This window comes from Ambystoma mexicanum, chromosome 7q, assembly GCF_040938575.1.
Source record: "Ambystoma mexicanum isolate Mex_15411 chromosome 7q, UKY_AmexF1_1, whole genome shotgun sequence".
Classification (NCBI taxonomy): domain Eukaryota; kingdom Metazoa; phylum Chordata; class Amphibia; order Caudata; family Ambystomatidae; genus Ambystoma; species Ambystoma mexicanum.
In genome coordinates this window covers 23,251,207-23,276,142 of record NC_090941.1, presented here as the reverse complement: position 1 = coordinate 23,276,142, position 24,936 = coordinate 23,251,207, and the positions used below count along the sequence as shown (strand labels likewise).

At 45.9% G+C, this 24,936-nt stretch overlaps 1 protein-coding gene across 2 annotated transcripts in view; it reads right to left on the bottom strand.

The window, feature by feature from the left end:
• Positions 1–23,732, bottom strand: part of ACOT9 (acyl-CoA thioesterase 9) — an 872,728-nt gene extending 848,996 nt beyond the window's left edge. The window contains exon 1 of one of the 2 annotated variants that reach the window (XM_069639309.1): positions 23,495–23,732. In XM_069639309.1, the coding sequence (XP_069495410.1) occupies positions 23,495–23,511 (17 nt within the window). In that variant the 5' untranslated portion in view covers positions 23,512–23,732. The remainder of the gene's footprint in view (positions 1–23,494) is intronic. The other variant, XM_069639308.1, reaches the window with a different exon arrangement.
• Between the last annotated feature and the right edge of the window lie 1,204 nt (positions 23,733–24,936).

Sequence of the window (24,936 nt, the reverse complement as noted above, 5' to 3'; positions counted from 1 at the left end):
GAGTGCCTCCAGGACGTTCATAGCAACTGAAATACTAGCAGCAAGAGCACAATGGCCAATGTATCTCTCGATGGTGCAAACTCGAGGAAGATTTCAAGGGAAGACAGCCATGCTGAGATGGATGTCCAAAGCCACGTTCCTGTATGAATATAATTACATGAAGGCGTTGGCAGCTAGATGAAGCTATACAGTACTTACCTGATGGACCTGACAAAGGAGAAACAAAGACTATCACATTAAAGTAACTGCCATGTTCCTGGACAAGAGCCTGGTTGTTGGGAAAGACAACAGATACTACGTGCATGGCCAAGTATACACAAAAGATGGATGGCAAGATGGAGTGGTGGGAAGCAAAGCACTGACACTAGCACTGTCACCAGTGAACAAGGTACAGGAAGAAAAAGACCTGTGCCCGAAGGAATGAGAAACAAGTACAACATTGCTGACAGGGGCTGAAAATGAAGCTGGTCCGATGTCGATAATACTCCTGAAGACACCAGCACTGTGCCATCAGAACAATGGTGTAGTTGAAGTTGGCGGGAATGTCGGGTGCAGAAGCATTGAAGAACACGCAGCTATGAAAGCAGTAACAGCAGTACTGATGGATCTTACTGGGCTTGCGGATCAAAAGCATACGAGAAGCTGCCACCCGACTGGGGAGGAGTTTGCTTGTTGGTGACCATCCACATGCCTTCGTTAGTCGTGTTAAGGAAGGATGTAAAGCTCGACGAGTTCCGAAAATGGACAACAACAAAAGAAGGAAGAGATTGATTAAGTAGCACCAACTGCCAAGGAACAAAAGACAGAAGCCAGCAGGATTGAGAAGGGTGAGGAGAGGAGGAAATTACTTCTCAGAAGCGTCAGAAGCAGCACTAGATGAAGTTCCGGGAGAACACAGGTTGTTAAGCAGGACGCAAATGTTCTTCACATCAATAATACCCTCTGTGCAGACCGACACAAACGTGAAGTGGTTACAGATTACCCACTGGGAGCTGATGGTGACCATTAATTCTACTGTGAATGGGTTCAATGCAATAAAGGAAGAGCTCGGAGCAATAAGGTTGGTGGGGCTCCAGAATGGATACGTTCTGGATCTCCTCACAGCTATGGAAAAGGAGTTTGCGCAAAGATAGGGAGTTCCTGTTGCACATTCATACCTGCAAACAACGAAGATAACGGACTCGATCAGATGCAATGGCACACCTGGCAAAGATGCATGCCAAGATAGAAGATGAAGCAAGGGGGACAGAAAAGGACCAAAGCTGGATAACGTACATATGGTCATGGATGCCATTATGGCTGTCAGATGGACTAAAGTTGATAATGGGAGCCCTGGTGCTGGCAGCAACATAAATGTGTGGGATCAAAATCTGCATGGCCAAATGCAATAAAACAGCAGAAGAAGCTATCTGAATGCAAATCCTGATGGATGTAAAAATAGGAGGAGCGAAGGACGTGATTGTGGCAGAAAGGGACCAGATAAGAGGAAGAATTGCACAATGCAACCTGTTCCCAACCAGCTCCATGAAGCTGGACAATACATTTGACGCAAAACACTATGAAGGGAAGTGGGTTTGGTGCAATAATGAAGATATGGCAGCCAAGAGCAAAGGGACTGCCATATAAGGATGTGGTTGATAGGGTGACCAGAGGGGTGACCGAAGAGAGATGGGGAAGCCTGCCACCCCCTACTCAATTCATGACAAGGAGGAAGGCCAGAAAACACTGCAATCACCCATTCTATTTTGGAAAAATTCCTAATGGACCCATGATTGACAAGTATGTCGAGAGGTATCCACTCAGCCAGCCATACAGACCAGGTACAGTGCAGACCTATCTCTGTGTGGATGAAGAGCCACAAGCCATGATCAGAGACACCTCCATTGACAGCCTGGACTACGCACCAAGACGCCATGTTGCTGACATCGTTATAGACACCAAGACATAGCAGCGTTAGACATGAAGCACACGTGCCATCCGCACTTCTGGACAAACACACACTCGAACACATGAAGAACACGAGCGTACAGTTCTAGTTAGAGAACAGTTCTATAGTTAGAGGACAGATACATATACACATACTGTCATTGCTCATATTATTTTGCCATTAGCCAAATGCAGCAACACAGAAAACACAAGAGATCCCGAGTAGAGCTTGCAGATGCTTACACGCGAATAACCCAATGGAATTGCAGGAGTACATATGGGACGTGACAGAACCAAGTGTGACTAACCTATGGAAAAGTAGAATAGCATGGACAATGTAGAAACTGCATTATAAGGTTTAGGAAAATTACAGAAGGCCTAAGAGCAAGAGACAAGCTGAGCAGATTCAGGCTTGACAAAGAGCAAGACGTTCGAGACAGGACCAGCAGCCAAGGCCAAGAGATAACAGATGACATTCCAATCCCCAGACGACAAAGGAGCCAGCTGCAGAAAAGGCTAATAAATCCTCATAATTCGGAGCTGCACAGCTCAAATTTGTGGTCTCTGAACACGTGACGCGGTCAAAGCAGACAATGGACAGCGATCAGTGGTGGGAAAGGAGAGCTGTTCCCAGGCCGTCAGACACTGACAGCGACAAGCATGCAACAAGTTTTGCACTGATAAGGAGAGCACTCTCATAAGCTAAGGTGGTACACACAAGTGGCAATGCAGACACATAGTTCTCATTACCATGAAGAGGTACACAGAGATGAGAACTTTTGCGGATCCCAGGCCTGGGGACGTCAGCTCTAGCCAACGGGCAAGAACAAATGGTAAATCCACCACACTGCAACAATGTTATAGTTAGTGACTTGGGGATGGACCAGGCCAGCCACCTGACATGCAAGGGCCAGTAGAATAACATCTATAACATCCACTATAGGTGTTAGAATACTCAATACTTTGGCCCGATAGGTTTTCTAGAAAAGGGCCCAAGTTGTGACTTCATGCGGATGACATCTGGTAGTAAAACCGGCCTGCGAGCTGAGTAAGATCGTGATGTGCATGGATTTGTCCTGTTCCTGTGCTGATCCCGGTTAGTTTTGTTTGTAATAAACCACAGTTTGAACTTGCTGTTGACCGAGTCCTCTGTGTATCCTGGGGCAGGGTGTTGGCTCCACTAAGTCCGCAGACTTCCAGTGTCCTAGCATACCTGGGGGTCCCTCCCAACCAGAAACCTCTTTATGGGAGAGCAAAAGGGGCACTTGCACAGGGCCCCCACCTTGGAGGGGGCCCCACAAAGCTGCTTGATCTAAAGCAGTCAGTTCTCATTGTTCAAACTTAAATAGCACACAGCAGGATATTGTATACTGTGCTGCTGAGGCTCCAAACTATTTGCCTGTCTGTTGTTGACAAGTACATTATTCTCAGATCAATTCATCTTGTAATGCTTTCTGTGCTCACTATGGAATGCATGGTGTGTTCATTCAATACGGCACAAGTTGTACAGCATTCTCAACTGTCAGTGGGAATTCTGTTGATCATGTACAACAGCTAAAGTTGAAATGCATATTAATAAATTTGAGTGAAGCAATGGTTCAGAAGATTGCTCAGTGCGTTAAGCACTCTTTGCAGAGATCTGTGTTCATATGCAAGATTACAAATTCCAGCTGCATGTATATGTACTTGTTTTATAGCACAACAGCTGCTATTATCAGCAGTATACCTGCACCAGATAGCATTTGCTATATAAAGTAACAAACATCAGCACAGAGAAGGTCTAGAAATTGGTTTGTTGAAATGAAGAGTTGTAAAACCTAGGAAGCCACCTCCAATGATGAGCATAAAGTTTTAGTCTGAGAGTGGATTAGTTATCCAAATTCAAGACTGGGGAACCAAAGCGTTCATGCTTGTATCATGGCTTTGCCAGCAGACAAGACAGTGATCTTGGACTAATCATTCATTTTATAGCACTAAAATTACTGTGCGTTCTTCTGTGAAAAGGGTTGCCATTTCACATGCTGATGGCATGGTTTAGCCCATTACCTGTTGTTTACGTTTATGTAGGTCATTTGAGTGGAAGGGGTTCTAGACAGAAGAGAATTGTCCAGGTATTGCCGGCCTCTGGCAAGCATATTTAAGGTCTGCTTATTTAACAATAAAAATAAATGGTTTGCTTTTTTGTACAAGTGAAAGATTTGTATGCACATTGTCATTCATAAATTTCACAAGCCTGTATGTTATGTTTTTTAAAGCTTTAAAATACAAAAGAGAAACCAAGATACAATATTTTAAGATGGCATCAATCAGTATAGTGCTACTTATATACTTCCCTTAATGGAGACAATGAAGCTGGAATCATTCCCATTTAGCATAATAAGCTTTTATAACTTTTTTCTTTTAATTGTCATGTTGGGTTATGTGATTTGTGTACTTTCCAAGTCAGTTCTATAAAATTGATTAATTTAGTTCATGATAAGAACAGGAAAAGAAAGTGGTGAAGTGCAAAAATTGCACAGTGGGCCATATCCCAACTTCACTGCTTTACCAATGTGTGATCCTGGGCATCAGAGTGATTTTGTTCTTAGTGTATGATCGTCAGAAAAGCCTCACTCATGGCTTCACTGGATATAGTATTGCTTCCTCTGTAGGAATAGTGAGCATTGATATATTGTGCACCACAGCCACTTGTTCCTTTGCTCTCTAATGGCAACACTACTTGAAAACCATGTCCCTCTTCTAATCTCAGACCTTGTGGAGACGGACACCTTCTAATTTTCATCCACTATCTATGCTATGTTTAGCTTTCTCCTTGCTTCCGATTGGGTCTCCTGTATCCATGCTTGAGCACTTTTGTATTCCGCGAGGCTGCTAATCTGAATCCTCTGTCTATTCTGGATTATGCAAGCTTTTTTAAACAATCTGTGTCTCGCATTAATAATTTGGCCATTATACCATCCTCATTGCTGCTATTGTTGAAAATTGTCCTGCAGCTATGCTAGAACATAAGAACCTGTGTCGTGGACTGCGAATGTTGACCTTGAAATGTAACTTGTTGATTATCATTCAAATTAAAACGAGAATGGTAAGGGGACTGAAAAGGACTACACATGCTTATTTTGATCACCGTAAGGCAGCATATCAAGCTATGGGCTGTGATGGTGATGAGGGGGGCGCCCCTAGATATTCTGGATCGCTCAATTCCTTTGGTTCGGTGGAAGGGGCCCCAAAGGTGTCTTTGCCCCGGGCCCCAAAAGTGCTTAAGATGGCCCTGCTCCCAACAGAATACATGTACAGGTGGGCTTATTCTCTAGAGGGCAATTCCTATCACTAGCAACCTGTAAAGAGAGGAGTGGTACCCTTATTTTTCAGGATACGCAATGCACTGAAATCTCTTCTGCCATCCTTTCTGACACAGCTCAACATGCTACACTTCTACAGGATGTAATAGTTGCTCAAAGAGAGGGCAAAGCTGTATCTAGTACATATTCCAAACAGAATTGAAGAATGACTAACAGAGCGGAAGAGGCTAAGAGACCATGGGAAAGATAGCTCAACAGGAACATTACCAAGGGGGAATGGAAATATATATGCTTACAGACCAAAAAGGTATCCCTCGATGCCAGATTTAAACTCATTCACTTTAAGTATCTGCATCAGATATATTTATCCCATGTGAAACTACATCAATATTATTCTGATATTCCGCATTCATGTAGCCGATGTTTGGGGGATTGAGCAGACTTCTTTCATTTAGCCTAAACATGCAGACCCATTTAACTTTACTCGTGTGTCCGATGGGATTAATCAAATTACTGGAGAAGAAATAACTATTGATCTCCTAATATGCCCACTAGGGGCACACTCGAGATGTCTCGCACAGCGACTGGCCGGCTGTAGGTGATAGAAGGTAGATATTGTATGGATGGGCCCCTAATCACCTTAACCCAAGCAGGCCTATCACTTAATGAATAAGTGCACATTTGCACGTAAAGAAAGTTTATTGTACACAATCATCCGGGGAGGAGCTAGATGACCCTGTCGAGCCAAACTAACCCAAGTCTTGACCAACCACAAAAGTTGACACATTAAATACATTTTTGCAACAGTTAAAACACTCATATTTTATTACAATCCACCCCCCCATATGTGATTGGGCAAACCCCATACAAAGAAATGCCATCTTTCTTGGGATTCATCTGTGGTAGGTCATAGACATCAGTACATGGTTACACATTCATATACAAACATAATTCATTACAGGTCACAAATGGCCTGAAACCTTTTGTTTTTTTAAAAACTTTAATAAGTGGTCGACTAGGTGACAAGGCATTTATATCAATAACATTATTCAAGGCATCACGAGTAGACATACAACATAATAGGGTTGCAATAAGGAACAGCATCACTGTGTGATATCAAAGCAGAGAGTGACAATACCGTGACTAGTACATAGAGTAGACCTGATTCAAGTGGGGGACGAGTGAACAGGGGACATTGCGTCATTGTGTACATCTGCAGTGAGTGATTGCAGGTAAGATCGGAACAGGGGCCAAATAGCTGGAGGCTTACAGCTAGTTGGTTGTAAAGGGATCCAGCGCTCCACTACCTCGGATGCACCAGTGACATCCTGAAGCCAGTGTTCAATGGTCGGACATGTAGGTCTAAGCCACAACAGCAGTATACAACGCACAGCTAGGATCATCCAGAGGCTGACAATTTTATGGCTGGTACCCTTGAGAGTGGGGAACACGTGGAACATGCAACGCATAGGGTCTGGAGCGATTATACAGTAACATAGCAGATACAGCAGAGCAAACACCGGACCAGAACTCAGATTCCGGGACAACCCCATATCATGTGCAAGTAGCCTGCACCATCCATGCAACATCTCGGGCAGCGGGTAGAGTGGTCATTAAACATTGAGTGGAGCCTAGTCGGAGTATAAAGAAATCTGTTCAGCACCTTACGTTGGACCAGTCGAAACCTAGAGTTGAGGGAAACTTCCCGGGTAGACGTGCACATGTTTCCCCAGTCTTCGTCAGTGATATTAGTGCCAAGTTCGTTGCCCCATGTCTCGTGCAGTTTGGTGAGCGGTTTATCAGTTTTGTCGTGGAGTAGCTTGTACAGCTTAGACAATGTATCGGAAGGAACTGCACTGCCCATTACCAAACCCATGATAGGCTCGCCCCGTTAGGGCGCAGGGAACTCCCTCCATGTCCTCTTGACTGCACGGCGAAGCCCTGCATAGTGTAGCTACTGGGATGATTGCATAATAGAAGGTGCGGGCAAGTCCGCCCACTCCACAGAAGAGCCCATGTCATACATATCGCCCAGTGTGGAGAAGCTGTCAGCCGCCCATGCAGCGGCCGCTGCTATGCTCATTTTAGGAACTCCAGGGCTGAGGTTCCAGAGTGAGAGGTCCCTATGAAATGGGTGAGAATTACCAATCAGTTTCCTTATTTTATCCCACTCCAGCGCTGTGACGGCAGCGGGGCTAGGCACACCAGGGTCCCTTCAGAGTGGGGGGGGGGGGGCACAAGGGACCAAAGATCCCAGGTCCCAGTAGCATACCGTTCGATTTTAACGTGAGGGAGAGGAAAAAAAAAAAAATTGGCAAACCAGTAAGCTGCATATTGAGCTCGAGCCGCCTACCAGTATTTTATAAAATCGTGGGCAGCCAGGCCACCTTGATTATATGACCTTGTGAGCATGGATCATTTTAGTACCACTGCTCCGACATGCCAAAGGAATTCGTTCACCACAGTCCCCAGTTCGTCATTACTGGGCCACAACGGCACATTCGAGAAACGTTAAAGCAGTTGAGGAAGTATCATTTTAAGGAGAGACACCTTACCCATAAGGGTGATGGGCAATTACGCAGTTTCAGCCTAAACTGCTGTAAGTAGGATCTTTAGTTCAATGCGAGTAGCAAGCTCTGTTGCCTTGAGACTGTGATCCCCAGGTACTTGACCTCAGAGGGAGACCAAGTGAATCCCAGGAGGTCAGCAGGGGCTGCTGTAGAGTCAGTTAGTGGAAATAGTTCTGATTTAGCGCAGTTGACCCACAGCCCAGAAAGAAGTGCGAAATGGTTTACATCTCGCATGATAGGCGCAAGATTCTGTTTGGGGTCCCTGACAGAGTAACTAATCATCCACATACAGGGAAATGATCTCGGGAGTACCATGGAGTCGTACACCCCTATGGGAGTGTTTCAGGCACAGTAAATCGGCTAAAGGCTTGATGAATATTGCAAATATAAGTGGGGAAAGCGGACAGCCCTGCCTGGTCCCTCTGCATATGTCGAATGGTGCACAAAACCAGCCATTTTCTACCGGCGTGATGTAGACTAGTCGAATCCAAGGACCGTCCAAAGAAATTGCCAAGATACCGAATCAATAGCCTTCTAAAAGTCTAGTATTGCAGCAACTGCTCCGACCTCGGGATCGATTAAAGCAAGGATATTGAACAGACTTCTCAGATTAAGAACAGTGGAACGGCCAGGGACAAACCCGGACTGGTGATCATGCACAATGTGCAGCATATAGGGGGCGAGTCTGAGGGCCAATACTTTGGCAAATATTTCAACATTGCTATTGATGAGTGACAGGGGGCAGTAAGAGCCGCATTGCTCAGGAGGCTTACTCTGTTTGAGGAGCACTGTGATGACCGCTTCTCTAAGTGGGAGGGAGCTCTCCCTTCACATAGGCCTCGGCCCAGAGGGCAGACAGTTTGGGTGCAAGGAGGGACTTATAACATTTGTAGAAGTCCATGGTAAGGCCGTCAGGGCCGGGGGCTTTGCCGGGAGGAAAGGTATTAATGGCTCGTTCTATTTCCGCTGCATCGATCGGTAGGTCGAGGGACCGTTTGGAGTCATCGGAGAGAACCGACAACGTGAGTCAGTCTAAGAACTCTGCTGCGTCAGAGCTGGGCGCGTTGATGCCTTTGGCATAGAGCATTGCATAAAAAGAGCAGAATACATCATTAACCTCCCATCTCAGTGTGTACTAAAACCACGTCTGAGTTCTCAATAAGTGGGATGTGACGTCTCCCCCTCCTCCTTCGGCACCAGCCTAGCCAGTAACTTACCCGGGCGCTCCCCTTCTCCGTATTGCCTCGCCAATCCTGGGCTATCAAGAAACATGCGCTCCCTATCGGCATGTCCCGACGATGTCCAGTGCACCCTTAATTGCAGTCAATGTGGTGGGGTTGGGCTCAGCAGCGTATTGCTCCTCAAGTTGCTTAAGTGAGGTCTTGCTTTCCCGTACGTCTCAGTGGATTGCCTTATGAATCACAGATTCCTTAGCTAGTGCCATGCCACGGATTCATGCTTTGATGGCATCGCACAGTGTGGCAAGGGAATCTATCGTGCCAGTATTTATCAGGAAATAGTCGACACGCTCCCTCAATTCAGTTCTGAATAGGGTGTCTGCGAGCGCATGAGGTTTAAGCCTCCAAGGGCGTCTGGGGAACGGTGCGGCACCCCAGGTCACTTCCAGGGTAACAGGGGAGTGATCGGAGTACGACCTAGAGAAAATGTCTGCTTTCACAACATGGCCTATTAGTGTATCAGAGACAAGTCACTGGTCAATTCTGGAGTGCGAGTTGTGGACCGTGGATTCAAAAGTCCAGCCACGAGGCTAAGGATGTAGCTGTCACGGATGGCACTTTGTTAAGACTGGCACAGGACACCCAGGAAGGGTTTGGGTGGTTGTGCCAAAGTAAGGTGGACAGATAAGTACACACACAGCTGAAAGTAAAGAGAACGAAGAGTAGGCAAGTGTAGCAAGGAAATAAGGTACAACAGAATGGATTCCCTCTTGGGGTGTATGCAGATATAGGAAAAGAGTATTCCACGGACCTTAGGAAAAACTTTAGCCTTCTGCACAGTTTGCTATCACAGAGGCCCACGCTGTCTGCTCATGGCTTGGAACAGCAGCTATGGGTGTCTGTAACGCAGAAACGAGACAAGGGAAGGGGCAGAGGTTGCCCGACGGAAACCAACAGACAAGCTCTGTACAAAAGGGGTCTACAAACAGTACAAGAGAAGACACTAACAGACAAATCCAGGAAAAAGGAAGTCGATAAGCAAACTAGCAGAAGGAAATGAAGGGAAAGCCATATAACAGGATTGGATAGGGATAAAGAACAGAGGGTTGAAAACAAGGAAGAAAGCAAGGGAGAAGCAGTCAGGAAACAGGGGGACTGCAATAACAAAGTAAATATGTAGGTAAACTGTTGTGGATAGCAGAGGACGGGTATAAGGTTGAGAGCTCAGAGGAGCAGGAAAGCAATGAGCAAGCCCAAAGGAGCAGGGCTGTAAGGGAGCCCAGAGGGAAAGGGCTTAGGGCAGCGGAGTAAAGCAGGCTGCACGGCAAGGAGCCCAGAAGGGCCGGGCAGCAAGGAGTGAGCCCAGGGGAGCAGGGCCACTGACTGTAGAAGGCTGCAGAGGACTGAAGAGGGCTGCTAGGCTGAGAACCCAGCAGACAAAGGCTGTAGGTAGCAAGCAGCGGAGCGTTATCGGCTGCAAGGTAGGAAGCTCCGAGGACAAGGGCTGTTGGCAGCAGAGAGAAGCAGGCTGCGCAGCAAGGAGCCAGAAGGACCAGGCAGCAAGGAGTAAGCCCAGAGAAGCAGGGCTGTGAGGCAGGGTGCCCAAAAGGCTAGGGCTGTAGGCAGCAGGGTGTAGCAGGCTGCAAGGCAGGAAGCCCAGCGGACGAAGGCTGTAGGTTGAAGGCAGCGGAGCGTGATCGGCTGCAAGGCAGGAGCCTGGAAGACAAAGGCGGAAGGTAGCAGCTGAGCGTGATCGGCTGCAAGGCAGGAGCCCGGAAGGGCAAAGGCGCAGGCTGGAAAGCAGCAGAGCATGATCGGCTGCAATGCAGAGAACCCGGCAGGGCACTGGATCCAAATCAGGAGTAAGGAGGAACCGCATACAAAGATCCGTAGCTCGAAGCAAAAAGGTGCTGGAAGGACTCTTAATGCAAGAGACTGAGCCCCTGCAGACAGCAGCTTTTATATCGCCCTGCCCAGCACAGAGGCAGGCTAATTGGTCGCACCTGGATCAGCACACCTTCATACAATCTGCCTCCTCCCTCTCTGTTCCTGAGCTGATGGAAGCAGAGCCGATCCCTAGGGCTTCTGGGGATTGTAGTTCCAATGATGACAAATAGGAATAGCCAGGAATAGATAGTTATAGCCAAGTGCATTGTGGTAAGTGTAGTTTGTTGGGAAAAGTAAAAAAAGCACCAAAGTCTCGCAAATGGGAAATAAGGTCCAAGAAGTGAATAGCGGTTGATCCAAGAGTTTCCCGCATATAAATGAATAACAATTAGTCCATATTGATCGCCAATGTATGCGCCCATGGCGCAGGCATGACAGTAGCAGTCTCCAGACGTCCACAACCCCTAGTTCAGTCTGCCTATTGAGTACAGTACAGGCAGATCTAGTCAGTTGCCTGGCCTTGCTCCCAGACCTGTCTATGTTTAGGTACAATATGGTGTTGAAATCCCCACCCCACAGCCATTTGGGTATAAAAGTCAGGGTCGTCTATATTAGACCCATAGATATTAAGCAGGACTAACTATAAAGAAAGGACACCATATATCAATACATACCTCCCCGGGGGGGGGTGGGCGGGGGGCGGTCAACATGTGTACATATAACAATGACAATGGCTTGTGGATTACAATCTTAACCCCACTTGGCTTTGTGTGGAGTACTGTGTGTAATAGCGCTGTGTTCCCCAGCACCTGGCAAACCTGATGCAACCTGCTGAAAGAGCATGTGTTTCTTGTACAGAATGCTAGGCTTGTGGTGTACAGTTGCAGCCTTCACATTTTTGCGTGGTTACCCAGTCCCCTAATGTTCCAGCTCATGCACATGAGTAAGTTATCCGCAATCGGCCATTGCAAGTGATAATTAGTGACCCCTATTGTAGGCAGATAGTGAGAACCTTGTGAGATATACCATAGTGGGCAACTGCCCGGAAATAGCCCTGCCAGTCCCGTCTAGCATTTTCATATCAACCCTGCCCTCCCAATTCCCGAGAACTATGTAACCAAGAACATATGCAACTTCGCACAGGGGTGCGGGGTACGGCTGATCGCACCTTACAGCCCAGTCTGCGGCATGTTGGGACAGAGTGTAGTGTGTGTTAGGTGCACTGTGGTATGCAGAAAAAACCATCCCCGGGAGAGACTAGGGCAAGTGTATGGTTGACAGGTAAAATACTGTATGTCCTGTAATGTGAGGTGACAGTAAGCACAGTCGGCTACCAGAGATAGGAAAGGCACATTGGGCTCATTGCAGCCCGCCACATAGCGGGTCAATGATTAACAAGTGTAAAATGCACTACTGTTCGAGCCGTTGCGAGGAGGGGACAGGAGACAGTGACCTAGGTCAAGCACCATCACGCTTATGATGAGTTACACACCAGGTCCACAGCAGTGGCCATTGTATCTAGCAGCCTGTATCGTGATTTGAAAAGCAAGATGATCTGGGGAATGTTGTTCCAGTAACTTCGTCGCTTCCTCAGGGATTGTAAAGAAATACACTTTATCCGAGTGTCCTATTCTCAATTTGGCAGGGAACAGCATGGCGTACCGGACACAGAGGTCGCATAGCCTCTTTTTAACAGCCATGAAAGACACCCGCTCCTGTTGGACTGCGATGGAAAAGTCTGGGTACAGGTGGATTCTACTGGATCCAAGAAGGAGCTCGCCTTTGGCCCTAGCAGCCCGCAGCAACGCATACTTATTTCGATAGTTCAATAATCTGGTGACAATTGGGCACGGAGGGGCACCAGATTTCGTTTGTGATCAGCGCGCAATGTGTACTTTCTATTGTGAATTGAGGCAAGAGTTAGGGGCCGTCCAGCAGGGAGAAGAGTGCGCTCCACAAAGTCTTCCATGGAGCTGGCAATGTTATTCTCTGGGACACCAATTATACGCATGTTGTAACGACGCGGCCGGGACTCCAAATCATATTTTTCTTGCTGACTATTTGTACCTGCTTGGTGAGTGCTGTAAGGTCTGTTCTGAGTAGGAGGATGATATCTTCAGCCAGCCCAACTCTGGTTTCAACCTCTGCGACACGAGTATCAGTCTTCTCCATGCAAACCTTATAGTGCCGCTGATGTCAAGTTTTGTGTTAAGCATTAAGTCCCTCATCCGTTGTATCTCCATGGACCCCCCTCCTGCAGGTTGATAGGGGCCCATCACACCCTTGTCCTCTTCCCCCGGCACTGTGGCGTTGGTCTTTGCTAACATGTTTATGGAGCTTGGTTTCTTGCCCCGTCTTTAGCCATGGCAATGCTGCTTATAAGGATGGTAGGTGTGATACCAGAGTGGGACTATGCCAGACAGGGCGGGGTGTAAAAGGTAAAGAGGTATAGTAGCAGCAACGGGTGGGAATTCACCCCTCTTCCATGTAGGCTAGCTAAGCACTACAGGGAAGTCTCCAGCAAGTAGCGAAGTATACAGTGCACAGGAAGGGGTTTACCCTGGTGCAGCGTCCTCGAGCTGCGGAGCACATGGTTCAGGCAGCCATCTCGCTAGCGGACAACAGCGCCCCCTGCCTGAAACCTTTTAACCTTATATGTAATTGCACATGGTTCCCATGGATACGTCTAGCAATATGAGGAAAGCTGAATAAACAGGTTCACTTTGAACTGACAACCATCTCATCCACCCCAATTTTACTGACGCTGTGGAACATTCTAATCTAAATGACTACCATTTCAGCATGCACAGCACATCTGAGAATACAACAAACCCCTGGGTATCGATCACTTTGGCCTTTAGCGTCACTTTACTTCTCGTTTATTACTGGTCAATACAAATCGCAAGGTCACTCTGCAAATTCCCATGCACTAAAACGAGATTACAATGGCCCTGTACAGAATTACAAGCCATAAACATGGTCCTGTTCAAGAGCTGACCATTTGCTTGGTTAATCATTGCTTCTCCTTCAAACTTCAAGCCTGCAAAACTAGTCATTCCCAAACACTCAGAATTCATCCTGTGACCTCCCAGCTACAGTTTTAATAATTTTATAAAGAAAGCACAACACATAGATCGATAAATTCCCTATGTGTATCTCAGTGGGCATGCATGTTTAAGAACTCTTGTTTCACCTTCCCAATGACTCTTTCATGTCAGATCCCCCCCCCCCCCTTTCATCGCAAGTGCATTATGAAACTCCTTGTTGCAAGTTTCTGGGCATTCCATAGCATATTATGTCTGAATCATGTTTATATTTCATTTAGCAGTTTTAGCATTTTAACCTTCTACACACGTGTAAGTCTATCAACTTTAAACAAAAAGTAGCACATCCCATTCACATTTAAACTACACTGGATACATATGAAATTGTAATATTGCACTCAGTTGACTGCACCCCCAGAGACAAATATGAGTGAGCAACATGAACACCTCTTTAGAGTTGGGACCTTTGCTGCCCACCCCAACAATATGTAGCTGGAGTTTGGGGATTACTGAAAGAGGTAGCAATGTGGTAGGATGCAGTGGAAACCTGTAGCTAAACCAAAGGCAGACAACATGGCTCACCGATTTTTAGACTCAAGATTATTTTCGGAGAAAGCAGAAATGAGGGAAATGGAACGAGATAATCTTGTCAGGGAATAGGGTACAGGAGGAAACAACCTTTGTATCTTGAAGGCCCCGATGTGAAGCTGTCGTGAAATAATATGTATGGACTTTTTTTTTAATGCTGAATTGTTTAAGTAATAATAAAATAATAACACACCTTGCAGCCAATTCAGTTATATTCTGGCACTTCCATTCCCAATGCTGTCCACTGCATGATCTCTTGGCACAATGATAAAACTGGTGTCAGAAGAATAGTGAATGTTTTTTCTGCACCATTTTTACTTCCCCAGGGTCATTTTGGTCGACTTCGCCCCCGTCAACTGGCATTCACTTGCCCCATTTATGGGCCCCCTTATTTCCTCCTCTGGTCCCGTCTATGCCCTCCTAAACTCGATTCCTGGATACTACACAGATCCTTCCGCCTCTCCTGTATTAACCAACCTCCCCTGTAGTCATAATCAGTCATAAAACTGAGGGTGGGAAGTCATTGTCAGGACATTAATCTATCTTGTTTAGAGATGTTTGATATTCCCTTATTTTTTAGCTATCTGGGTTGCAAATCGAGTTTGTTTCACCGTGCATCCTCCGAGTATGTTGGCAGAAATTCCCAAATATGCTGTTTATACACATCAGGGTCTATTCGGGGACTCCCCGGGGAAATACTCTGCCTACCTGCTCTAACACGCTTTATTTTGCACATTCGGTTCAAATTGCTTCTGGTGTTAACAAATACGGGAGCTTGGAGGGGTATAAACATGGAGGAACGCATTTGTTACCTCTGTGCTACACAAGTTGAAATAGCTTGCTGTTAGGCAAGAATTGCTGTAGTAACCCTGTGGGAGGCTACACAACCCTTGTCCTCTTGGCATTAGGTAACCCACCTATTGGTATAGGCCTGTACTACAAAAGGTAGTGTGACTGATCAGCCAGGCTTATCTCACGAGGGGTAAATGTGAGCTGTAGAGGTGTAGCAATGAAATCCACAAATACAAGTAGCCAAGTAACACTTATAGTCAAGGTTTTTGTTATAAATAATTATTTATCAGTCGTTTTTAAATAAGCATTCTTTAAAAAAGAGCAATGTAGGTAACAATCAAATATACTTTAAAATACTTTTCCAGAATCAACACAAAGCTAGTAGATACTCTTTAGGGATGCTTCTTACACTATTCCTACACCCTGAGGTGACTTCACTAACTGGGACGGTAATGGCATTTATATATCATTAGTACACTTTGTACATTCTAAGGTTTGCAGAAAGGAAAGGTTAAGGGAAGGAAAAAGGTTAAACAGGTTCTCGGAGCATGTGAGCACTTTCAATCTTCCAATGAAGTCTAGATAAAAACCTTTCCCAGCAATAATACCAAGTTATCAGCTATGAGGGACAGTAAGAATCAAAGTCAAATGGACTAGAGGAGTCTGCAGGGAGCCAGGACAGTCAAAGTCATTTGGAGCACAGTCTGTGGAGCTGAGGCACTTCTTAGATAGCAAAGTCTTGCTCAAAGTTAGAGAGTTTGTTGAAGAAAAATCACTGTAGGGTCACAAGCTGTTACAATTGTGAAAGGTAGAGCTGGAAGCAACTGTAGAAAAGCAGCTACTGCAAGTCTCAACTCAGAAGAGCAAAGCCAAAGGCACAGAGGCAAGTACCCCCAGTCCAGACAGTACCTTAGGTTTGAAGAGTGGTCCAGCTGGCTTTTGTCTGGTTGCAGCGATGCAGATCCTGGGTTCCTGGGCCTTGGTCATGGGGACAAGAGGGAGGACATCTGGAGGACTCCTGCGGCAGTAATTCAGAGGCAGACACAGGCTCTTTTCAGGTCAGTGGCACTTTGCAGTTTCAGCGCTTGGTAAACGGCACCACCGAGGATCTTGGATACCGGTTGGGCTTCCTTTACTCCCCGAGTCCTGCACTCTGGAGAGGGGACTCAAGCACGTCTTGTCCTTTGAGTGTCCTGGGGAGACTCCTGGACGGATCACAGAGGTTACACTCGACTATGGATTTCTCGACCCCTGGCACTCGGTTCCAGCAGCAGCAAAGAAGTACAGCCAGTCGGGGAAGGTGGGCCAGTGGAGTTAGTCTCAGGGTTAGTTGGTCCCACTAACCAAAGGGAAGAAGTCGTCCCTTCTGGAGCATCTCTTGTTGATCAGAAAAAGGAGTTTCAGCACAGCAGCAGGGCTTCACTGGGCAGTTCAACAGTCCAGGAGGATGCAGCAAGCTTCGTTCATCGTTTCTTCGTCAGGTTGTTCTTCCCAGTGGTCGACTGTCTTCAGTCCCAAAACCCTCGCCTTTTAAGCAGGTTTCTGCACAGCTTAGCTGTTACTCAAACAGCAGGGTGGCTGTCCTGCAAGGACAGCCAGGCAATCAGGACTGGGTGCCTCGAGTCATTCCTAAAGACAAAGGACAGGGGAGTTTCGAGAACCTACAGAAATAATGATGAGAGGGCACTGTCCGTTTCAGATTGTTTTATGATAGTTCAAATTGGTTCTGTTCGTTAATTGTAGTATAGTTGGTGGGGTGCAACCCACTATTGTGTGCCACGGTGTGAGGCACATAAATGTGACTGGAGCCCTAGGCTAGATAGCCTTTGGTGTGGGCCGCACACCCTTGTTTCCCACTGGGGGTTTATTTAATTTCTGATAGTGCCTTCGGTAAAGAATGACTTGAAAACTGAAGTTTTAATCCTTTATATTGGTTATTATTCACCAGAATATCTTCGAAATTTATTTAAGCAAACAATGACTGTGTGGCCAATGCATTTCGGATACAATCCTTCGTCAGGGCCTAGTCTTATCTCAATTAATCACTGCACATCATATTCATAAATTGCATAGCATTAGGCATCATGTAATGACAGGGTACCCACATTGAGAAAACCTGTGAAGAAAGTTTAACATATAGAGAAACAAATGGGGGAACAAAACACATGAATTTCATTGAGCTCTTTAGTTTCACATGTGTGTGTAATCACACTATTTGTTTTCAATTCAAATTGTTCAGCAGTGTCTCAAGATATTGTTGAATACGAAATATCTCTGTTATGGAGTTCACCTTGTGTGTCAGTTAAAAGCTAGGGTATGCTTATAATCCACCTCCACCATTAATTCACTGTGAGCCTGTTACTCTTATTTTTTAATGTCTATATAACAATGCTCAACCACCCATTCACTGTGGTAGTGGTTCTGACCTGTATGCAGATTTGCCTCTTCTGACCATGCAGTGCGGTGCACTCGCGATCTCTCCTATGATCAAATAAGTATGAAAAAGCCTTGTTAGTTCTCATTAAGTGCCAGAGTATAGATCTGCTATTTGATTACTAAAACCATTGTTCTTACCTTTTGAAAGGGATCGCTAATGTCTGAGGGCACTCGTACCGCAGACCGTCTGTTCTGCAGCGTCGCGTCTTCACAATCTAATAAGTTACGTTGTCTAGGCAACATTGCTAAACAAGATGGCCGGCCATCTTGGATTGGGTAATGCCAATAAGCTTGCGCCGAGCTGCGTGCATAGAAATATTCAAATTGTACACTAATCTTAAATGGTAATTGTGTGTCTGTCATGATAGTGTAATGCATTTGTCTGCATCATGTTCTCACACTTATCTACAGCTCCAGGTGAGTTATGTTGTCATGGTAACGATGCTAAGCATGATCAGCCATCTTGGAATGGGTACTAACTTAAGCATTCGCGTGACTGCTTGTATTACAATATCAGTTCAGATCATACAGATGATCTGAACTGATAGCTTATTATGCACTTCATTGTCTGATGTCAATATGATCTATGACACTGAATGAATTTCGTTGTCAAAGAAGCAATACTAGACACAGGAAGTTACATTGCCAAGGCAACGATACTAAACCACATGGCCGTTCACATAGGGTCAATCCTCTTGGGGTGCATGTGCATTAGCAAGGCAGTAGATGTTGCAATGTCATTCTGATCAGCTGAACTCATGTGATGAGTCTGTACCTTTCATAAGTGGGGAACCCACTTACTCATTGAAAGTGTGGTTGGTGATGTTGCATGATCGAACTTAGCGATCCGCGTGCGTCATATGGAGTGCTTTACAACTTATTGAAAGAATGTAGTTAGACTGGACAGACATCTCTCCGAGCCGTCAAAGGATTGCGTGCTTTTATCATATCTAAAGGTGAATAGCATAGATTGCTTGTGGTCAACAAGGTATATGTGGTATGTCTTAGCCTAAATGTGATATCTACAATGACTAGAGTCAACTGTGTAGGCTTAAATGTGGTTGTGAGAGACACACTCACTGTGCCTCGCTGGAGTGTGCAAACTAGATAGTGCTTAGTGTGTGGTTAAGCATTCAGAACGGGGTTGTTCTGTAGTGTGTCCATGGTACTAGGTTCTGATCATAAAAAAAAATAGTTAAGGTCCCATTCCTCGTGGTACTAGTGTGTCCAATCGATCAATCCAGTAGGCCTCCCTGTTTTTTCTTTATGTCCATATGTAGTTTGGGGTTCTCAATGTCCTCTAATGTCTGGAACTTGAGTTGTGCCACGCTGTGGTTTTTCTCATTGAAATGTCTGGCTACGTATGAGTTGCTGTTCCCGTTTCTTATGCACGATTTATGTTCATTCATCCGTATTCTTAATTTCCGGTTGGTTTTGCCCACGTAATAAATGCTGCATGGGAAGCGTATGCAATATATACTGTTTTCTGTATTGCATGTCGCAAAGCATCTCAATGTGATTTTTTTCCAACTGTGCAAGGATGTAAAACAACTCCATCTTTAATTATATAATTGCAGTAACTGCAGTTAAGACATGACTATGTTCCAGTTTTCTTGTGTTTAGGGATTCTCTGGTGTTCACTAGAAGGTCTCTCAAATTGCTTGTCCTTTAATATGCAAACACAGGTTTGGTGGTAAACAGATCTTTGGTCATTTGTTAGGAATTGAGCTGCAAGCTCTGTGTTGAAAACTTGCATACAGACACCATCGTTGGTGCTTCTGGTTTAGATTTGGGTACTGTAACGCTCACCTGGTATCCACGGGGACGTTACTCAGCCTGTTCTGACCTCTTACGACCTCAAACCCTTCCCTGGAGTCTACTCGACTGGAGACTGGGCCTGAAACACAGGATTGGTAGAGTTTAACTCCCTATTGTCTCTGTGTGCTTGAACACCTTCTTCCCCGGGGTCCAACCCTTCCCTTTGATCCAAAGCTCACCTTGTTTTCTTGGAAAGTGTGCTTGCCGTACTGCTTTCAGCACAGGGGCGCGTTGATTGATGCAGGCTCGTTGCTGCCTAGTTACTTCACTGGCGGGAGTCCGACAGGCAAGTATAATGAGTCTTTTGAACAGTTCTCTAACTTCGTTCCTTTCCTTCCTTAGATGATGGCCGGCATGCTGCTGAGATGAGTAGCGCTGACGGTGAGTGAGAGCGCGATGCGCCCCTTTCGTATTTGGATTGAACTGAGTTTTTTCTCTGTGTCTTTTAGGTGCTGCAACGTTTTCAGCGTGGATGCCGGTTAGGAAGAAGAAATGCGGTGTGTAAGCGCGGTATGCGGCGCCTCTAGATGTTTCCACGCTAACCTGGAGTTTCTTTTCCCTCTTGCAGATAGATGAGAAGTTCCGGAGACAGAGTTCCCCCAGAGCGACTGGGATTCAGGTAATCGTTTGAAGCTCGTACAGTCTTTAAAAATAAGCAAAGATTTGCTGAGTGCTTACTAATGTCTTTTTTCTGTTCTTTTCCCTTTTCCGTAGGACGCGGCGTGCCGGGATGGGGATGACACCGCCGAAGATGCCCGCAGAACAGAAGGAGCGATGAATGATGGGCAGAAGCACCGCAAGGTAAGGCTGTTCCTAACGGTGTTCTTGTTCTTGCAGGAGCTGAGCGCAGAAGAAAGATGCAGGCCTACTGGAGACCGATCCGAACACGGTGTCGCGCTGCAGGTGCAGAAAACGCAAAGCATGTTTCTCAGCCTGGGCATGGCTTAAATAGTCTCTGGGTATCCCAGGATCTCTGGGCTGAACCACACCCAAAAGACTAGACTGCACATGCAGTTCTGGGAATCGAAATGTGTGGGGGCATCCATCTTGTCCCCATCAATGCACTACAAGTCCAATCCCCAATGTTATCCTATGGGAGTGAGTGAGTTGGGTGCCACAAGCGTCAAGTCTGACTCCAAGTGGGTCTTTGGAGGGATGGAGAGGCCCTTGAGGGCCATGTAGGTGATGGTGGCCTGGCTCCAGCCTGACATTGGAGGGCTGGTGACATGAGGGGCAGGAATCATGACAGGTACCAAGGTGCTGGCTCTGGATTTGATAGCTACCTTGTCAGATGCTACCTTTAGATCTTTTTCCGGGTAGCCACGTTCTTGTAGTTTCCTGTGAAATTTAGTTAGTTCTGTTTCAAAGTCTTCTTGATCACTTAGCATTTGGCCATAAGGTAGGTTGCCCAAGTCTTATGTGGATGGAAGCTCATGCGGTTTAATAAGTTATTCCTATATATAGGTTTAACATGTAAAGAAGTGATAATATGTTGGTTCTGTACATTTACTTTCACATCCAGGTAGTGTATATTCCATGGTCACCTATTTCTTAAGTAAATTGGATTTGTTGATCTATGCTGTTGATGTATAGAAGAAAATCATTGAGTGGTTCTCTTGTATCTTGCCATATCCCAAAAACATAGTCAATATAACATACCCAGATCTTTAGTTTGTCCTTCCATCGAACCTGTTCCAAAACGTGAGTGGTTTCAAAGCGGTAAATAAATGCGTTAGAGACTATAATAGTCTGCACAGGCTGAGTAAGTGCGTAAAAAGTACATTTATGATTGGAGGACAGCAAATAGGCCTGACAGCAATTCTGCAGATTTAGACAGTGCAATTAAGGGATGACGACAAGGGAGAACAGACATACGATCTGCGGCGCAGTGCGTACGGATCTAGCAAGTGCACGGAGGGTCAAAGGGAGGTGGAGGATCAAGTGCACCTGGTCGGTTGAGACTGGGTCAAGTGCAGAGAGAGCCACTCTTGGGTTAATTTCTCAAGTGCATTCTAAATGCCAGATCAATGAGTGGGGTAGGGTGTAGGCCCTGAGGTAAGTGAGAGGGAGGACTGGAAGGGGTACCGGGGACCAGTGAGACTCTGAGGTACACCCGGCAGCCAGTTAGCATGCTGTACGGAGGAGGAGGGAGAGAGGGAAAAAGTCGAGAAGTTAGCAAGGTAGATGGAGAGAGAAGGAGAGAAGGAGAAGAGGAAAGTCTTGAGGAGTTTCCGGAATTTAATAAGATCTGGCTCAAGACAAGGGTGGCAGGGAGGTTATTCCAGAGGAAGGCACCTGCTGAGGATAAAGATCTCCCTCCAAATCTCTGCTTGGAAAACCGGCTCTCTCGCAGAAGGTTGGAGGTAGAGGAGCGGTGGGCCCGTGAGGGACAGTAGTTAGGTAGACAGCGTTGCAGGTAGGTGGGTCCCAGGCCCCAGAAAGCCTTGTGAACAATGCGCCCCAATGTGAACAATCAAGTCAATTTCACTTACTATTCTTGGGAACAGTAGTTCACACACAAACAAGATATTTAAACCTTATGAGAAATCTAAAGGATTTATCTGTGACACTGCACTGAAGGTGCTCTGTGTCACCATACAAAAAGTAGATGCCTATGGAGTTTGTCAGACTCAAAAAACAAAGGAAACACATAATCCAAATCAGGTCAAAACACATGAGAGAGTGAGAAAAAGGGCTCAATCACTCGAGTGAAAAATGTAAAAGTCCTAAAGTCCAGCAAAAGAGCTGGGGGTCTCTAAGGTGAGAGGAATGTAGCTCCAAAATGAAGATTCTCCCTAACACCTGCCACGTACTGACCAATTTTTAGGCCCTCCGTGCCCCTTATGCAAAAGGATACGCGAAATGTGTCAGCCATGGCTCTGACCAGTTCTGGAGCACTCTATATTGTGCAGAGTGCCATATTATTAATGCGTCTGACTTTTACAAGTTTGGCTAAAGATACATTCCATGTATACATTGTTTAAATGACTATTTGATGCTGTGATTCACTTGTCAAATACGCAGAAATGGCTATCAATGAAATGGTGCTTTTTTCTTTTAGAATGAGAGGTTTGCTTTTGAGTAACATGGGTTTAGAATGGTTCATGCGGTTTTGTGTATTATAAATATATAACTGTGTGTTGTGTGCGAAAGGACGCTGAATGACTCCTGTATGCACTTAATAAAAAAATAGTCATAAAACCGGAAGGGGATGATTGTTTGTTACCTTGTAGGCATAGATTTGAAATATGTTAACTTGAAAACGTGACAGTTTGGTTTCTTATGCACAGGTGTTTTGCAATGTCCCTTTCCTCTTTGAAAATCAAAGTTTAAATAAACATACATAAAGCGTCCACGGTTTGGCACAATGCATTTTTCTGTTCAAGATTTAAAACCTGCACATACAGTGTACAGTTTCATAGCCCTGTACTGTCACATTAACTTGAATGTCACTGTGAACACCATGGCAGCAGTGACAATCAGCAGGGGAAAAAACGCAATCTAAGCTTTGCTGCTTCTACTGACTCGTTCATAAAAAGGGGAAAGAAAATGAAGCAAGTATTGGGGAGGAGAAGCTGTTTTATCCCGAAGGCACGAGGCTGACACTCAGGATACAAAATGTGCAGTAACATTCAACTGGACACAAAATTACCCATAACACTCGCCAGTGGTGGATTTTGTGTCCTAGAGAATTGTGCGAGGTTGCTCCGCACCCTGTATTACGGCCGTGCTTAATATAATGATAAAAGGATAATGGTACGAAAACACAAACATGCCAACTTTTCGGAGCTTTCTTTTAAGTAGCATCATTTATGAGGAGCTTGAGAATATTTCAGTGGGTATCGAGCCCATTCCAACGCGGCATACATGATCACACATCACTAATAATTAGCAGAGCTAGACACCGCACATAGCCATTGCACCAGCTGAAAATCGGGGTTTGTTTCACCTACCTCCGGAGAAGCATCATAATGTCTCTTAATTGCCAGAGGAACTCGTGTGACACTATGGCTTAAAACTTAATGCCACTTCGGAAACCAGCAGTTAAACGCTCACCCACACTGACTAAGGCTCAACATCACACGGACCAGAACACGCCCAACATTAACAAAGAAATAGGACTCGAGCTGCGAGACGGCTTTACTAGCTTGCTCAATTCCAGCAATATGCTATTCTAGTCTACCTTAGCCTAAGCCTAATGGGCGACAACCTCCTATATTCAGTAGAAAACACTCCCGTTCCAAGATGGCCGCCATTTTGGAGCAAGGCATAAGGGTTGATACTTGTTCCCATCCGAGAAACGGACCATCGGTTGTTAGGACAATTTCTCAGATGGGAAATAGCCGCTTCAGTGTGAGTGGGCAAGTTCCCTTTAGTGAAATTGCTCTGATTACTTACGGGTAATCTTCATTTCTCCTAGTCCTACTCTTCCTCGTCGCAGTATTTACCTCATGAGGCCACTGCCTGCGACACAGGACCTTCTTTTATTTCTTTTTATCCCTATAACTCCTCCCCCAAGGGCAAGTCACTCAGTTTCATATTACCAAGCCGGAGCATGCTCTGATTACTTACCGGTAATCATCATTATTCTTAGTCCTACTCTTCCTCGCCACAGTACTTACTTCATGAGGCCCCTGCCTCCGACACAGGACCTTCTTCTATTTCTTTAAATTCCTATAACTCCTCCCCCACGTCACCAAGCCGGAGCATGGGACCTTCCCCGCAGGGAGGGTGAGGAGGGTCGTTAGTACTGTGGCGAGGAAGAGTAGGACTAGGGGTAATGAAGATTACCGGTAAGTAATCAGAGCATTACCTCCACGTCCACTCTTCCTCGTCCCAGTACTTACTTCATGAGATATACCAAAGCAGCAACGGGGAAGAGGTCCCAATGAGACACAGAGTTAAAAACAGTACAGCAAACACACCCACAATAACTCTTAATTCGCATCCCCACAGACAAAACTCCAACCACGAAGGAACCAACCCCCCGAGTGGGAGAAACTCAACCCGTAGCGGTTGATGAAAATGCCTAGACCAGCCAAGGCGGTAGCCATACAAATCTCTTGCAGAGAAAAACCATCCTTGCATCGACCCAGGAAGCCGCCAAACCCCTGGCGGACCCGTCCCTGATCGTGCGCAGGCACAGGCAGGCCAGAAGCCACATAGGCCCTGGAGATCACAACCCGGAACCACCGGAAAATGGAAACCACAGATGCGTTATGCCCAGCCCCAGCCGAACCACAAGCAATCAGAAGACTCAGATTGGTGGAAACAAGCAAACCTAGCCAAATACTCCAAAACGTCCCGCCGGACATAATGTTAAGCCAAGCCACCTCCCATGCATTCTCGGATCATGAAGGAAGTCAGGGAGAACCAGATCCTGAGAGGTGTGAAA